At 31.9% G+C, this 19,058-nt stretch overlaps 1 protein-coding gene across 25 annotated transcripts; it reads left to right on the forward strand.

Moving 5' to 3' along the window:
- The first annotated feature begins 3,386 nt into the window (after positions 1-3,386).
- On the forward strand, positions 3,387-8,923 carry LOC125423616 (uncharacterized). Of its 25 annotated transcripts, none has more exons than XR_009635698.1 (8): positions 3,387-3,525; positions 3,656-3,862; positions 3,989-4,315; positions 4,409-4,509; positions 5,061-5,179; positions 5,334-5,482; positions 5,591-6,731; positions 6,846-8,211. XR_009635698.1 is itself a non-coding variant. In XM_060814445.1 (4 exons), exons 1-4 carry the CDS (start codon positions 3,536-3,538, stop codon positions 4,440-4,442), a joined length of 528 nt encoding a protein of 175 aa, XP_060670428.1. In that variant the 5' UTR covers positions 3,532-3,535; the 3' UTR covers positions 4,443-5,030. The 25 variants fall into 25 exon arrangements, 2 of the variants coding, with proteins under 2 accessions (XP_060670428.1, XP_060670415.1); XR_009635711.1 differs by having other exon boundaries at positions 4,414-4,509; XR_009635683.1 differs by lacking the exon at positions 5,061-5,179 and adding an exon at positions 8,338-8,923 and having other exon boundaries at positions 3,395-3,525; positions 6,846-6,906.
- Positions 8,924-19,058: the final 10,135 nt, after the last annotated feature.

Raw genomic sequence — 19,058 nt, forward strand, 5'->3', positions numbered from 1 at the left:
TTGATCATGGAATATAAATGAGTGTAATTACGTGTAGCTGTTGGATTATATATGTTTGACATAACGTATAATTCAACTGTTTTAAATAATTATATTCATTTATTTTTATACAAAAAACTAAAAAATTAAAAATATTTCCGTCTAAACTGGACGACATGGTTATGATATTATAAAATTAATGCTTTAAATTCAACGCTTGATGTACTTTAATTTTTTTTTGGGTAAAAAAATTTTTAGAGGTCAGTGACAATAAAATAATGTTTGCCATGCATGCAGTGTCAGCTTCGGACATAATAGCAGAAAAGTTGGAGTTGAAACCACCACCAGATTTTAAGGACCAATATTGCAACAACACTGCCGCTGTTTATGAAGAGGGCGTGTATTGCGACTGCAGCTACAACAGCTCCACCCTTTGCCACATCGTTGTCATGTATATATACATGCATGCATATAAATATTAGACATAGAGGGTCCCGTGTATAATATATATTCCAATTATAGTAGCTGCTATAAGTGATACTTTAATAAATACTTTAAAACTGAAAATTCAATTGAAAAAGTTGAAACCTTTAACAATTATCATTTATTCATATCTAAATTTAATTGTTATTTTCAAAATAATTTTTGAAAATCAAAATCTATATAATATATATATATATATATATATATAGAGAGAGAGAGAGAGAGAGAGTATTTGTTAGTTTTTTCATTTATTTACCCAGTAACCCTTCGTTAATTAATTAGCATTTGATTATTCATCATTTTCCTTTTTGTCATGTACGCACTACGCAGTCCGCTGAACAATAGAGGTTTGACCGGAATAATTCCTGCTGAACTGGCCAGCCTTACGTATCTAGAAAGACTGTACGTATATACTACGTTGATTTCTTTTGGCTTCTTATAATATTAAATGATCAAAAGCAATATTGTTTGACTAAAGTTACAAATCTACTATTAAATTGTCATGCTTTGAAAGTACTAAGAATAAAGAATAATTGATGTTATCTAAATTTAAATTTAAGTTATATAAATATATTTTCGATTTTAAAATTGTCATTCCATATTATTCTGTATAAAAATTATTTATGATTATTAACTAAATATTTTATTAGTTTATTTTTTTTTCTAAAATAATTAATTTTTTAAAGAAAATTTTACATTTTATAACATTTAGTTTTGTTTCTTTCTATAAATACGAAACCACTGTTGACTTTATTTACTCGATGTTATAAACTTTTTTTGGGATAACTTTTGTTTTTGTTTCATTTCATGAACACCAATATGTTGTTTATAAACCACTATTTGGCATAACTTTCCTTTTATTCCTTATTATTTTCTAAGAAGGGCTTATTATTACAGTCCTTTGGTTTGAAGAGTTTCTCGATTCCATGGAAATTTCAAAAGATTTTTACTTGAATCTTTATAATTTAAGAATCTCTTTTGGAATCTTTTTTCTCTATGACCCTAATCGTGGAATTTTGTTTAGATCTTAGAATAGAATCTTCATGATTAAAAGTCTTTTTTGAAGAATCTTTGAAAATCTTTTGGGATCTTAGTCTTATGTCTTTCCTAATTTGCTTCGCATCTTAGTTTGGTGAAAATATTTCATATTTTTGGTTGTTTTCTTCATAAAAGGTCTCTTCCACCTATGAATAAGAAAATTCAAATTAAAGGTATATTTGATTCATGAAATTTTACCATGTTTAAATTTAAATTTATTGTCACATGCTGAAAATATATAACTAACTATAAAATTTAACATTTAATTAATTTTTATCAAATTTGAACATTGGCTAAACTTTGATTTTAAGTAAATATTTTTATCAAATATATAAATAAAAATTATCAATTTTTTATTTTTTATTTTTATAAATAACTATTTACATTTTTAAAGGAATTTTTATTCTTCATACCAAATATAGCCTAAGTATATTTTCAAAACCTTAAGCTATATTTTATATCTAGCAATATACATAAGGTCAAATAAAGTTGATTTAGTTGGTATATCTTTTATATCAATATGTATAAAGTTGTAGATTCGGATTTTACTATATTTCACAAACTCTTATAGTCCTCCAAAACAATTTTAAAATTCAACTGTTGAAGTAATTTAATAACTAATAATACAGAGATTGATGGAAAAATATCATGATACTTTTGATAGGAAAATGATTAAATATAAATTTATATATGTTTATTGTATATAAAATATTGAGATGATGACTATAAAATATCATGAAAGAGTAATAAACTTGGAGAATTTAATTAATACCCATTTTTATATTAATATTAAAAAAAAACTAGTACCTATTTTTGAAGGTCCTCAATTAAAGATCTAGTCAGGCTTATATTTAATGTATTATCCAAATGTATACATATATAATAATTATATATTTCGTCGATCTGCAGCGATCTTTCTAACAACAAACTTCATGGTGGAATACCTGATGAGATGGGAACTTTGAAGTTTCTCTACATTATGTAAGTGCGTAATTTAGTATAAGGAAATTAAATTTATTGTTAAAGACAAAAATAAAATAATTAATTGACTAGAAAAATAAAATGCTGATGGAATTTTATGCACTTCCAGAGATCTTTCAAATAACCAATTGACCGGGGAAGTTCCACGTAGTCTTGGAAATTTGAATCCTTATGTTTCGTAAGTCTTTTCAATGTCTTATTAAATGTAAAATGTGCGAAAATAAAATAATAATAATAATAATGATAATAAATATGTTAAAAGATATCTGACAACGATCCTTAATATTGATAAAATATATCAAAATATAAGCTAAAAAATTTAAAGTAAATCAAAAGGAATATAATGAATAAAAAAAACGTTGATGCAAAATTTTATTTTGTGGTTTTAGTACAGCCTTTTTTTTAATTAATATTATTATTATTATTATTATTCTTAGTTTTGAGCATAAAATTTACAAAATGTAAATGTTTTTCTCCGCAATAGAAACTCTACATGGCTCTTTTTCCTATCTGGAAGCAGAGGTTTTCCCAGCAGTTTTGACGACAATGATACCCATCTATGTGCTACTTTCAAATTGTACGTCTTTTTCAGTTTTTACGTTTGATTTTATTTGAATTTCTAATTTATGTTTTACTTTAAGGTAGTACTGAGGATACCGGTAAGTCTACAAAAAATTGACTAACATTGTATTGTAAAATAATGTGTTATTATTTTGTTAATTTAAATATAAATAAATGAACAATTTGTTTTTATTTTTTAAAAATGATGTAATTATATATAAATTAATAACATTTTTAAAGTCTTCTCAAACAACAAAAACTGTGGGGAATTTGATCCAATACCCTTTTTTTTAAGGAGCCTAAGGAAATCTACCCTTTTCCTTTTAAACTTTTTATATCTACCCATCGTTTTTATGTAATTTCAACTATACCCTTATCTCCTAAATTATTCCAAAACACAAAGCCTAACAGAGGCCATATACACTCCATTGCAGCAACGGCAGTTGAAGCTTCCTCTTTTTTTCCCATGGAGACTCTGCTTCGGTGGGTATTCATGCCCTTTCTATTTTTTTTTTTTTTTAATCAGCTCCATAAAAACCCCCATTTGTTTTTCTTCAATCTCCCACATCTAGGCTCAAACCTTGACAGAAATTTTTCTCTCATTTTCAATCAGATTTTGCATTCGACCTCTATTATCTCATGGATTCGAGGTATTTTCTTGCAATTTCTCTATGTTTCTTTTGTTTTTCCCCCGATTAATCCCTTTCGGTCCCAGGAATGCTCTTTCTATTTCCCTTCGAAGCAGCTCTCTTCCTCCTGCTGGAACGTGGTCTCCCGTCGGAACGTCATCTCTTCGCAGCTCTCCAATTTGAAAATCCTAGTGAGTTATATTCAAAGTCTACTGTTCTTCTTCTTCGATGCAATTGTTTTTCTTCTTCTCCTTCAATCTGCCTTATTCTTCTTCTTCTTCTTCTTCTTCTTCTTCTTCTTCACATTGTTCCCTTAGCTGCATTATCAAAGGACTTAGGGATTTCATTAATAGCTACAAAAGAAGGAAATTTTCTCGAAGCTGAGAGGATTTTCTTGGGAGGTCCAAAAAGTGCAGGAAAATTTTTTCAGTGTACCGAGAGAAGGGGAAGGAGGAGGAGGAGGAGGAAGAGAGAGCGTGACGAGAGTGTCTTTGAATTTAGGTGGCTCCACCAGATTGAGAACGAGGTCGGACCTTTTCTTGGTGGTGTGTAAGTGCTTCAGCATCTTGACTTCCTCTACAGTTGTTCTCTGTATTGCTGTTAATGTTCTCTCCGCCATTCGATCTTTCAAGGACAGATATGATGTAACTCTCTCTCTTTCTCTCTCTTTCCTCACTCTGTTATATTTTTACAAAAATAAATGTGTAGCTATGGAATTAATCTTTGTGATTGTTTAGTGTAGGTTTTCGATGGGATATTTCGGTGTTATGAGGTTTTGATTGCAGCTTTTGTGGTTCTAGATGAGACAGAGTGGGAACTCATCATCAAGTTCTGGAAGGTTGGTCTTAATTCTTTAATCTCAGTTGAACATGATTGAAATAGTACTTGAGCTGGTTGAAGCATTTCTTGTTTGATAAACCATCTACACCCAACAGATATTCCAACAGTTGTGATAATTCGAGAAAACCAATTAATAGCTGTTATGATAGAAGTTAAAAAAGTCCCATGATAAGAATCCTGTTCTTGAATACGAGAGAATACTAAGTTTTAACTCCCAAATTCAGCAACTTTCTACACCCTTTTGTCTCCAGGCCAAATAACAATTCTAGCTTAGAAGTGAAAGACACTAATTTGTGCCATTAAACAAAACCGTGTATGTATACTCAATTTCATTTTAGACTAGAAAACATTCTTAAAATCATAATTTATTATCACATGATACATAATCTGGTGATGTTTGTTTGGGTATTTCATTTATTTTTATTGCTTCAGTATATTTCTATAAATTTATTTGGTTCTTCTTGAAATTGACTTCTAGAATTACAGAAGAAAAAATATACATATTATAAATAAAAAGTGAATGACTTATATATATGTATTTAAATATAGGGGTAGCCAAGTCTGAGCTTATCTAACCAGATCATGCAGGAGTGCTTTCCACTGGTCCGCTGAGAATTTATTTGCTAGTGTTGTTGGTTTGTATCAGCATGATTCTATATCAGATACAGGTGTATATATATATATATATATATATATTTTATGCTATTCATGTGAGCACATTAAAATTCTTCATATATAAAAAATTGAGACCTTTCTTTGCTATATATATTTTTTAACCAGTGATATTTAGTTTTTTTCTTTTTTAATGGAAATTTTCTTTAGATCCAGTGTACTTGTCCAAGAATCGATGGATATATAAGGTTGAGTTGGCAAGTTATGTAAAGCAGCTTTATGCACAAACCTCTGAATCAGCTAGTTATGTATGGCACGACATTGGTCTTCCAACAAGTAGGATGCTTGTTTGGTACAAGGTATATTATATTTATATTCATTAACAAGATCAATTTTCTTTCCCAACTAAAATGTGACTTCAAAATTTCAATATTATTTTAGAACATTCTCTTTTGCATTTGTTTCAGTCAACATTCTCAGCTCCTCTTGGTACTGATCCAGTTGTGGTTGATTTGATGGGATTGGGAAAAGAAAAAGCTTGGATAAATGTCAGAGCCTTGGAAGGTATTGGCAAAATTTTGAAGCCAATGAAGATGGTTGCAGTTATATTTGTAGTTATCGTGGAGCATACAATAGTAGTAAGTGTAATACCCCGTCCCAAATCGCACCGGAATCCGTGCAAGTTGACTTTTTGCTCCAGTTGGAATTTCGAGTTGACCAGGGTACCGTGGCGAAGTGCATGATGCCCCGAGTTCGTAGACTAGTAGCACGTCAAAAACGAAGCTACGGTTTGAAAGTTATGGGCGAAACAAGTCGAAGTGCAAACAGTCCAAAAGGTGCCGGGAGTTGACTTTTTCTTGTGGTGTAATTTTAAGTTGACTCTTGTATGGTTGTAAAGTACTCGTCGATACGAGTTCATAGACTAGCGGCACGCTTAAATCGGATATTTGGTTAAAAAGTTATGGACGTTTAAAATTCGCCGGATACCGTATTATTTTATTATATTTGGCTTAAGTGCACAGTGACGCCGTGTCAGGTTCTGATTGGTCCACGTGGCATGAACAGTGTCACACGGGGTTTTTATTTGATAAAATTCTCGGGGAAGAGAGAGAAAGAGAGAGAGGAGAGAGTCCGACCGGCGTCGGAATTTTTCAAATTTTCCGGCCGAATTACTGTACACGCGCTGGCCAGCAAGATTCCCCTCCCCATTTCCGGCAAAACCTCAAATTTTCACGGCGATCGGCCGCCGGTCCTGTTGGATTGCTCTCCCCACGATCTACAAATCTGCAAAAAATCATAGCCAACGGCCATCGCACGTGCCGCCGCCGGCGACGGTTGCCCGTGACTGCGGCGACGGTTGCCCGTGACTGCGGCGGCTCGCCGGAAGTTACTGTTCCGGCGAGTACCCAGTCTTCCGGTCGGCTCCAGTCCACTGTGTTCGACCTCCTGAACCCGAATCCGGCATCCGTTTCCGCCAATTCGCGACGGTTTGGGAGAATTGCGGAGCCGAAACCCGAAAAGCTTTCAAGCGAAATTTCGACCCCGTCGGGTACGATCATCGAAAATTAAGACCGAATCTGTGATCAGCATCACTCGAGCTTTGATTCGGTATATAATTCGTAAATTTTAGATATCGTTTGGTGTTCGCTTCCCGGGTACCCATTTGGGAATTTTTCGAATAAAATATTAATATTTGTGGTTTGGTGTACTGTGGATGTTTAGGTGCACGTGCGAGTAGCGGAGTCGATCCTACGGAGGATCTTGATTGAGATTCGGGCTTAAGGTGAGTGATCCACCTTCAAATTGATTTTGGGAATTTAATTGGTGAATATTATGTGAGATTTAAATATTGGAATTTAAATTCTATGTGCCAAGTAAATATTTGATTTATTGTGGAATTATTTGTGAAATTATTGGATTTAAGAAAATGTGCATTTTACAAATTTATGCCATGTGAAATTATTTTATAGGTTCGAGAATTTTGAAATTCTTGTGGTTTTAATATTAAATTGGGCATGATTTGATTTTCAAATATTTCAAAGAAAATATTTGGTTATGTTGGTGATTTCAATTTTTATAAAAATGCCCATGGAATATTATGAGATTTAATTATTATATTTTGAGAACTATTTGTGCTATTGGGAAAATGTGGATATTTGAAATGGTGGATTTGGGAGTTAGTGGATTTGAAAATCATGGAATTTATGGTGTTGATTATAAAGAAATTGTGGGGAATTTCCCGGTTCAAGCGGATGGAATATACCTGCTGTGTTTATGCAAAATGTGAAATTTGTTATATAATTTAAATATGTGGATTTTATGATTTTTAGATGCATCGTGCACGTACTGGTGTTCTGATTATATGTGATATGGTTAGTGTGCACACGGTTATGATTAGCGCGCAGGTGGGTGTGAATAGCGCGCAGGTGATATTATGAGGTTGTCCTGTGGTTGCCATCGGATGAGGGTGGCCACCCCTCCATGGTCGGGACACCAGGTTAGCAGCGGTGCAGTGGGACGCCACGCGGCCGTATGCCGGTTTCTTTCTATAACCTCCTGTCTGGCGGTACCTCGGGACGCTGGGTACTGTTGGCACCACTGGTATATAGTGGGTGCATCAAATGATTTTCAGAACTGTGTTTTAAAAATAAAATGTTTTAAAACTGTATTGGGATTAAAAATATAATTATTACCGTTTCTGGTATTTATTTGATGTCTTGGTTTTCGGGGAATACGAATAAAGGGTTTTGTGAAAATGTTTTAAAAGGGAAACTTTTCCAACTGAGAGAATTGTAAGGGTTTTGAGAGAAATTATTATTTTCCAATTAATTATTATCTATCTACTGTATTACCGTGGTATTATATTGTATAGTAGATAGGGTCACTCACTGAGATGATTAGCATCTCACACTCTTAAATTCCGTTCCCCTAGGTCCAGGTTGGAGACGTTGATTGTCCTGGGTGAGCCCAACGTCTCAGTTCATTGCCGAAGGTTTAAGAAGTTTTTTTTCTTCCCTTTTTCCTCTCTATCTTGTATTGCTTCCTTATTTGTCATTGTATAAATTCCGCATGTATCTGTATAATGCTCTGTATACTATATTGGATGTGTAGTTGTTATTTATGCACTGGGTTGCTGCTGTTTTTATTTTTTTGAAGTGCTGAAAATTATGGAATCAATTTGTAGTTTGCGGGAGGAATAAGGGGATGTTTTTAGAAGTGTGTTTTCAGTGCAGGTAAATTTTTTTGGTTAGTCCTACCCTTAGGGGAGGTGCTGCCAGATTTTCCGTTGGAAGGTTCGGTGGTATTTTCCTGGGATCAGGGCTTGTCTAGGGTTTCGGGGAAGGAAATTCTGGACGGGTCTTGACAGTAAGTGCCTAACCAATTGATCATTACAGCGTTAATACTTAATTGCTCGAGCTCCTGTGAATCCTGCGGGAACGGAATAACATTACTTGGAGGACCCGTCTTAAACGACATTGTTTTGGCCTTCGAAACAAAGAAAAACCACTGTTATTGTATCTTCCCATTCAATTTGTACAAAAACTGAAAGTAACTACCAATAGAATTTTGAAAGATTTCTGTTTAGTGCTGAAAGGAACATTTTGTTATCCTTTTAGTTGTTGTATGTGTGTGTTATGCAACGTTGTAAGAATGTAATTAGTAGCTCAAGTGCTTAATGTGTGTGTTATGCAATGTTGTAAGAATGTAATTAGTAGCTCAAGTGCTTAATGTGTGATTTGGTAAAAAAGTCGTTGGTTTCATGTATTGTTTTGTTAAAAAAGTCATTTGTCGTATTGTTTTGGTAAAATAGCATTGTGTGTACGGTATTTTGTATGTTTTTTACAGTTACAGAGATACTAAATATAACTTCATTAATGATCTTCAACAAAAGAATCCACAAAAAAGTAGAAAAAAGTGGAAAAATTTCAAACAAAGTTGATTATCGATGATGCATCGGTAATTACTTATGCCAACGGTTTCATCGATAATTACCGAAACCCTATTGGTATTACAATTTGTCCTTGCTTGAAAACTTACCATAGGTTTCATCGGTAATTACCAAAACCCCTATGATGATCACATTTTACCAATTTTTTTGCCCCCACTAGTCCCCTAATGTGTGTTAAATGCAACAACATGCAAAATATACATTCTTCAATGATCCTAAGTAGAAAAAACCCAAAAATTTCTGAAAAAGCTCTCAAATTGGCACAAAAATTTGATTACCATAGGGCCTTCGGTAATTACCGATGAAACCTACGGTAATCAATTTGCAATTGCTAGAAAAATTATCGTAGGTTTCATCGGTAATTATCGAAACCCCTATGGTTATCACATTTTACCAATTTTTGGTCCACACAAGTCCCCTAATGTGTGTTAAATGCAACAATATGCAAAATATACATTCTTCAATGATCCTAAGAAGAAAAAACCCTAAAAGTTCTGAAAAAATTCTCAAATTAGTACAAAAATTTGATTATCATAAGGCCTTCGGTAATTACCAATGAAACCTATGGTAATCAATTTGTAGTTGCTCCAAAAATTACCGTAGGTTTCATCGGTAATTACGAAAGCCTTACAGTAACCAAATTTTTGTGCCAATTTGAGAACTTTTTCAGAACTTTTGGGGTTTTTTCTCCTTAGGATTATTGAAAAATATATAGTTTGTATATTGTTGTATTTAACACACATTAGGGGACTTGTGGGGGCCAAAAAATTGGTAAAATGTGATAACCATAGGGGTTTCAGTAATTACCGATGAACCCTACGGTAATCAATTTGTAGTTACTGGAAAAATTACCGTAGATTTCATCGGTAATTACCGAAATCCCTGTGGATGGATACCTAAGTCATTTTTTATTATTTTAAGGTTAAAATAGATATTGAAAGGTAGAGAAAAAATGATAGCAAATGAAGGGGCAGATATCATTCAGCTCATCCCAAAATGGATATTGGACCAAATTCCCCCAAAACTTTATCGCAGGGATCCATCAATGAACGAACTAGAAGGGCCCATACCAGAATCCCTGGGAAACATAAAAGTGTAAGTCACTGAAGTCTATTCTATATACGTCAACTTCCTAAATTTCTTTTGTGATTGATATGTAGCACGCTGTCACATGAACCTTTTACTCGCAAACTGTCAAGCCTCTTTTGGAGTTAAGGGATTGTGAGGGATCGGGCTTCCTGTTTGTTACGCTGCCCATATGGCCGTAAGGCCCATTACAAACAACTAATTGGTTTTTGATATTTAAATTGCAGTACTAGTATTACAAATAATTAAAGTATAAATTAAACTAATTATTGTAGGAGAGTGGTTGCTGGACAAAATTAAGAATATTACTAACTTTTCTTTGGAAAACCATCATATAAACTTTTAAATTTTCTTGTCTAACTGTTGATGGACATATAACTTTAATTTAAAACTTAATAAACTTTTTTTTAATGAAAAATTTTAATATATTGTAATTTAGTTAATGAACAATAATTATGAACCATTGGATAAAACTAGCAGTATAAAGGACAACAAATTATTTATCAAATAATGTAGCAAATGACATGATTATATATTAGTGATTGTAAAATTCATATAGCATAAACATGATAACAAATTAATTACAAATTGTTCAGTCATTTGCAAGTATTGAGTAAATAAATTTAGCAAACAATTTGATTTCTATAACATTGCTTAGATTGAATAATAGTAGAGGTATCAAAAGTCTACCAATATACTTATTATTAAGTGATAAGTTGCCATTTTTTAAGTGATTGGTGAATAATGCTAGAGCATAAAAAATCTATTAAAATATTTATCAAATAATGAAATGTCAAACACTGCTTAGATTGAATAATAGTAGAGGTATCAAAAAGTCTATCAATATGCTTATTAAGTGATAAGTTGCCATTTTTTAAGTGATTTGTGAATAATGCCAGAGCATAAAAAGTCTATTAAAATATTTATCAAATAATGAAATGTCAAATATAACTTATATCTCCCCATATTTTATTTATTTGATTGTTCACTTATTCATATTTATGTTATATTAATTTTTCAACCAAAAAAATAATATCAATCAAAATGTCTACTAAGATTACAAAGTATTGAAGTGTAATGTTTTTAAATAGTTTGTATTTAGCTACACTTAGTGATCTAATTTTTCATTTATTCATAGTTAGGTTATCTTAATTTTTCAACCAAAAAATAATAATAGTCACATTGTCATATGATAAACATGTTGGCGAGATTTTTGGTACTTTTTTTTTTTTTCTATTTTTCAAAACTTATATATATTTTTAAAAAATACTATATATTTTCAGTAATTTAATTTAATTAATTTTACAAAGAAAAAAACTTAAAATAAAAGAGGAAAACACTGCCTTTCTCAAATTAAAGGATCCCGGATTTGGATTCAGGGGGTTGAAATCAGTGGAGAGGGATCGGCGGTGCAACTGGGTACTCGCCGGAATAGTGACTTTCGGTGAGCCGCCACGGTCACCGGCAACCGTCGCCGGCGGCGGCGCTTGCAATGGCCATTGGCTGAGATTTTTGGCGGTTTTGTAGATCGAGGGGAGAGGATTCCAACGGGACCGGCGGTGAGGCAAACGGAGGCCAGACGGCGAAGAGATCGGGGTTTGAAGGTTTTCGGTGCCTAGCCAGAAAATGCTCCGATCCCGGCGCGTTGGAGGTCCGGTGGCCGTGAAATTTGGTGGGCTGGCCGGAAATGAGGGGGTGGTGAGGGGTGGCTGGCGCGTGTGGCCTGAAAATGGCCGGAAATGGGTCAAACTGCGGTGGCCAGCGTCATGAGATTTTGGGGTTTGGCCAGAAATGGAGAGGCGCTCCCATCTGGCCGGTGCGTATAGCCCTCTGGTGGTCGGACGGTGGCAAACCGGTGGTGGCCGGTCGTTTCTCTCTCTCCCTCTCTCTCTCCTCTCTCTCTTTCTTTCTCCTCTCCGTCGTTTTTGCCAAATAAAAGCCACCATGGGTGACACTATTCATCCACGTGGACCAATTAGGTGACGACACATGGCATTTCACTGTTTATCGATTCAAAAACATTAAAATATTATGGTATCCGGCAAACTTCATGCGTCCATAACTTTTTAACTGTACGTCCAAATTAGGCGTGCCGCTAGTCTGTGAACTCGTATCGAAGAGCACTTTACAACCATACCAAAGTCAAAGCAAAATTCTACAACGATAAAAAGTCAACTCCGGCACCTTTTGGACAGTTTGAATCTCGAGTTGTTTTGCCCATATCTTTCAAACTGTAGCTCCGTTTTCAACATGCTACTAGTCTACGAACTCGTGCCAACGTGTACTTCGTAACGGTACCTTAGTTAACCTAGAATTCCAACCGGAACAAAAAGTCAACTTTTGACCCCTTCGGTCAATGGACAAAGTCAAAGTCAACGGTCAACGGTCAACCTCCGTCAACGTGTAAAAATTCCGACATGGTTCGGGATGGGGTGTTACACCATCACACCGTCCTGCGCGTATAGCCGTGCGGTGGCTGGAAGAGATGCAGTAGGGAGAGAGAGAGAGATTGATAGGAAGGAGAAATGAAAAGAGAAGGAGAAGAAGGAAGAAGAAGAAGAAAGGAAGAAGAATGTAATAGCCCAGACCACCCGCATCAAGATATTGTCCTCTTTGGCCCAGGGTTCACACCCTCTCTTCCCCCTGGCCTCAAGGTTTTGCTCACAAAACGCGTCTTGAAGGGAAAGGTATCCACAGTCTTATAAAGACCGCTTCGTGCCCCTCTCCAACCGATGTGGGATGTTACAATCCTCCCCCCTTGGGGCCCAGCGTCCTCGCTGGCACACCGATCCGGGTACTGGCTCTGATACCATTGTAACAGCCCAGACCACCCGCATCAGGATATTGTCCTCTTTGGCCCAGGGTTCACACCCTCTCTACCCCCTGGCCTCAAGGTTTTGCTCACAAAACGCGTCCTGAAGGGAGAGGTATCCACAGCCTTATAAAGACCGCTTCGTGCCCCTCTCCAACCGATGTGGGATGTTACAAGAAGCCCGTGGGGGCATTTTCCCACGTGGGGGAAAGGGAAAAAAAAAGAAAAAGAAAATAAAAATAAACATATATATATATATATATATATATAAAATAATATTAAAATAATATAATATTCAAAAAAACTTTGCAGATCCATAACTTGTAAACCACATATCCATTTTGGGCGTACCACTAGTCTATGAACTCGTATTGATGAGTACTTCACAACCATCCATGAGTCAAAACTCAACTTTGCAAGAACAAAAAGTCAACTCCGGCACCCCTTGAGCAGTTTGGACCTTAATTTGTTTTGCCCATATCTTTCAAACGGTAGCTTCATTTTCGACGTGCTATTAGTCTATGGACTCAGGTTGATACATACTTTGCAACGGTATCCTGGTCAAAGAGAAATTCCATCCAGATCAAAAAGTCAAATTTTGAGCCACTCGTTCAACAGAAGAAAATTCCGATGTTATTCGAGACGGGGTGTTACATTTATTTTTTACATTTGATACCCTCTATTTTCTAAAAGTTACTAATGGACTTCTTATGGTTCATCTATTTTCAACCTTAAATTCTATTTTTTTCCGCGTTTCTTTTAAATTAAATGGTATTTTTTTAAATAATTTAAGCTGAGTTAATGATCACAAATTAAAAATATAAAAGAAAAAAGATTTAGAATATAACATCAATATTACCCCTATAAAATGATGTTAAGAAAAAATATTATTTTTGACAGATTAATTATTTATTGATAAATGAATATTTACTAATTCAAAAAGAATTTTATATTTTTACTACTTAGATATAGATAAATATAACCAAGATATACGTATGACTTATAAATATGCACATCAACGGTGATCATATGATCTGGTTGACAATTATATATCTTTTTGCAGCTAAAAAAGGTCTTTTAAGCATTAGTAATATAGAAATAATTGTTTGCTTCTAAATGAAAAAAATATATGTATATTTTTTATTATTTATGAACTTTTACAATTAGATTGTCCCGGAAAACATCTCACTAAATGATATAATGCGATGTGTAAATTTTATATAAACGTCATACTAGTTTGGGTGGGACATTTTCCCATATAGTCTTGACAAAAAATTCCTTCACAAGAGAATGAATACGTATATGTGTGTTTGCATTGTGAAAAATTAAGAATGATTTTGCGTTCAATTTAGTTACAAAGAAAAGGGACTTTATATGTATATTTGGAAAAAAAGTAATATAAACTAATTGTTTGCTACAAAACGAAAAAATATATATATATTTTTTTTATTCATCAACTTTTATTATGAGATTGTTCGAGAAAACATCCCACTAAATGATCTAATGTGATGTTTAAATTTATATAAATGCCATACTGTTTTGGTGGGACATTTTTCCATAACTTCTCGATAAAAAATTCCTTAATAAGAGAATGGATATGTGAGTGTGTGGTGGGGTGAATTGTAAAAGATAAGGAATGAGTTGGAATTCAGAAAATTATGAACGAGTTTGAGTTCATTTTAGGTACAAAGAAAAGGTAAAAGGCTTTATATGCATATTTGGAGAAAAAGTTCAATATGGAAAATAGAAGCTGTAGGTAAAAAGTTCCTTAGTATTATTTATTATGAATTTTTATGTGTTATTTATTTATTGTATACATAAGTAATATTAATTTATATATTTATTAGGTCAAGAATTATTATTTTAAGCAATTAGCGAGGTTATTAATTTACTACATTGGTCCAAGTACCGAGTCAGGGAAATTTTTTATTGTTTAAAAGAGATTATTAATTTAGCAAACATTCATTGAACCATTAATATTTAATGATTTCGTTACAAATAAATAACTTTTAGGACTTTGAGGATATCAAATACAATATATATATATATATATATATATTTAGAAACCTTGAAATGAACCTTTTTGTTATTATTTTTTTTTTTGGTAGTAAAACTAAATGAACTTTGTCCAAACTAATGGGTGGTAAGGTATTTCTAACCTTAATTTTTAAAAGAATATTAGTATTTATCACTGTTAATAATCATCATCGTGGAGCTATGGTGTTATGCAAATAATGGATTGGGTGCATTTAAGATTTTTTTGATAAATAAATTATCTTGTGGACATGTAGAATTATTAGTGGTAATCATCAATAGTGATAAATAATATTTTTTTAAGGATAACTACATTTTTATACTTGTGAAACGTAATAATTTTTTTTTTTTTGTGGGTAATTTGCCCTTTATATTATAAAAGCCTTCACAACTCCCCCTCAACTATTACTTTTTTGTTAAATAAGTCCAATCATATATTTTAATAAATAAGTATGATGAAAAAAATTTCGTAAATAAATATCACGAAAGTAACTCATACTACTATGTTTAGAAATTATTTTGTTTAATTTAATTTTACTTTTTCACAATATGCATCACTAATTTTATCTTAAGCATCAAGCATAAAATAAAATAAAATGATTGGACTAAATTGACAAAAATATAAGAAATCGGGGATCATAAAGGGATTTATAATTTGATTAGCATATTACCACAGGGTTAGGCCAGTTTTACTTTCGGAACATGTTTCCTTTCTTAAACTTCTTTTTCCCAATTTTTTCGACTATTTTTAAAATAAAATTGCTTATTGATTTTCCCAACATCTATAATCTTCCAACTTCAGGAATGAAAGCTTGGGCGCTGTTGATTCTCTCTGCTCAACCTTTTCCATGTAAGTTTTGATAGACTAGCTAGCTATCTCTTTCCTTATAATTTACAGGTGTATATATATATATATATAAGTTAGATTCATATCAAACTTTTTTTATTAGCTTGATTACATTAAAAGTTAAAATTTAAAATTTAAAAAATGATCAAATAAGAATTTAGATAACATACGAAAATTTTATTTAAAGAATGTGAACTTTGTTGGAATTCGATTATTAATAAATATAATTTTAAATATTATGCAATCCAATGGTTGAAAAACGAAGTCTTGATATTAGTCCTAATATTAAAAAGAATGGTTTTTTTTACAATTCCAAAATTACTTTTTACAATTTCATTCTTTATACATTGCTACATTAATATATAAAAAATGTAAAATTATTTAATACAATATTATTTATCCCTAAAATATCCTTAATTCATACCATCCCAAAATTATATATCTTTTATAAATAAAATTTCTTTTTACAATTCTAAAATAACTTTATACCATCTCTTACTTAAAATACTCATTTTTTCTTCTTTCTCATTATGAACTAGGATTGTTTTTTTTTTTTTTTCACTTTTTTTATCCACCCGATTGTTTATTTGAAAGAAAAAATCAACAAATACAGTAATGGTGACTGGGATTGACGATCTCAATTTTCAAAACAATTACTCTTTTCAAGATAAAAAAAAGTTTTATTAATATTTTACTATCTCATTAATTCAAAACAAGACAAAAATGGTTTTATTATTATTTTAATCCCTTTCTTGTTTCTTTTCTTCCAAAACCATTAGAAAAAAGCAAAAAATTCTCTTTCATTCTCAGTCTCTCTGTTTATCATTTAAGTTTTTTTGGTTTTGAGCAAAATGGAGTGCATGATTAGCAGATAAAGTTGTAGCAGAGTTTGATTAGAAAAATATCAATCTTGAATTGTTGTTCATCATCTTTATTGGTCCTATCTTCTTCTTCGTTCAATAGATAAAAGCTAAACAATATAATGTTGTTCGGATGGACACTTCTGAACTATTAAAAAGTTCGGTTTTAAACTTCTAAATAAAAGATGAATTTTAATATACCAGATCAAATATAACTTCATGGTCGTTGGTAAACCATCGCCGATTAAACAAAAAAAAAAGGGGGCATGTTTCATAATGTACGATATTTAATATTTGTACTTACATAAAATGTTCGATAGATAAAAACTAAATATTTCAATAATATTCGGATGGATTGTTCTGAATAATTAAAAAATGTTCAGTTTTAAACTTTCAAATAAAAGACGAATTTTAATATATTCGAACTGGTCGTTTGTAATCGGTACAAAAAAAAAATCCAAACTAAAATAATCATCACAAAATAAAAAAAATAAACAAAAAAATAAATATATCTTACTTTTTCATATTTTTGAGCTTCTCTACTTTGTGAATAATTGTTGTCTCTGTAACTTTAATTTTTAATTTTTAATAGAGTATAAGATAGATATATGTTTGAGAAGAAGAATGAGATTGTATAAAGAAATTATTTAAATACATTTAGTTAACAAATATCCTTAATAGTAAATTTAAATGGGGATAAAAATGTAAATTAATAATAGAACTGTATTGAGTTCAAATGGTAGTGCAACTAGAAACTCCCTATTAAAAAACCTGATTTGAGTTTGATTATTTATATATATATATATATATATATATACATAAAACTAGGTTTTTATCAAATCAACAGATGGTTTCATCATCGAAACTTCATTTTTAACTCTTGAATCTATTTAAGAGTTGAGATTTAAAAATTTATTTATGGTCATCTAGGTTCCACAAGATTTATTTTGCCTAAGTAGAATTTTAGGATATTACTAAACTCATATTTGATCAATAATAAAATTTTAAATTCCAGTTCTTGAAGTGATTTAGTTGCTAATAATGAAGCCTTCAGTTTGACCTGATATGAGCATAGTAGTGGACCTAGGAAATTTTTCTAAGGAGTTGTTAATGTTGGAATTTTTTTTTTGAGGGGCATTATATCATATGACAATGTTTACTTATTTTTAAACTTATAGTGTGTGAAATACAAGCATATACAAAAACACAACATTTGTATTTTGCTATATTGTAGTCCAAGTTAGATTATCTACCAAATTATGGGTTAAATTTTCTTTTTTTTTTTTTTTGTTTTTCTATAAATTTCTTTCAAAGAAAAATTTAATCTTCACTGCTTTGGTAATAAACAATAAATTGCTGGCAAAGTTATAAACTAGACACACTCCTTAAGACAAAAATAAATAAATAAGTTTTACTTTTGTTACAATTTTAAAAATTAAAGTAGTTGAAAACCATAAAAGAAAAATAACAAAAGATACGTCATAAAAAAATAACTACTTAACTTCTTTATAATTAAAATGAAAATGAAATAAAAAATTATATTAAGAATGTTAATTAAATATGTTTATTTCACACATTCAGTGGTTTATCATACAATCGGTTGAGTGGAGGCATACCGGCAAGTCTCGGGACTTTGAAGTTCCGTACATCCCTGTAAGTTTATACATATATAAAATGCTATCATGTCACGTAATAGTTATCAATGGGATTAATATGCCTTTTGATAAGTTAAATGATTATAATTTACTTTTTCAATTTAATTTTCTGAAATAAATAATTATTGCATATTAAATACTATCAATTAATCATATAAGCAATGTTCCATTAATATTTATTATCGATAAATAACAAAATTCATACGTATAATCTTAATTGGAAAATATGAACATAAATAAAATAAATAAATAAATAAAAATGCTCAGTCAATGAACTTGGTTGACATTTTGTATCTCAAAATCAGTCAGGTAAGCATTTCCAATCACACATATATGCAGTACCAGTAGTTCAAGTGATAAATTTTGCAATTTTAAATCATTCTCACAAGATCAATATTGTCATTATGGAAGGGAGTTGGGTGAGAATAACCTCAATGGTTCTTGTGAAGTCCCACATCGGTTAGAAAGGGAAATAAAACACTTCATATAAATGGATATGGATACCTTTTTCTTGTGACACCTTTTAAAACCTTGAGGGTTAGATTGTAAGAGGATTTTCCAGACCCAAAAAGGACAATATTGCATGCCGGTGGTCTGGACTGTCACAGATGGTATTAGAGTTAGACCCGGATTGGTGTGCCAGCGAGAATGCTGGACCCCAAGGGGGGGATTTTGAAGTTCCACATCGGTTG

This window comes from Ziziphus jujuba, chromosome 1 (assembly GCF_031755915.1).
Source record: "Ziziphus jujuba cultivar Dongzao chromosome 1, ASM3175591v1".
NCBI lineage: Eukaryota > Viridiplantae > Streptophyta > Magnoliopsida > Rosales > Rhamnaceae > Ziziphus > Ziziphus jujuba.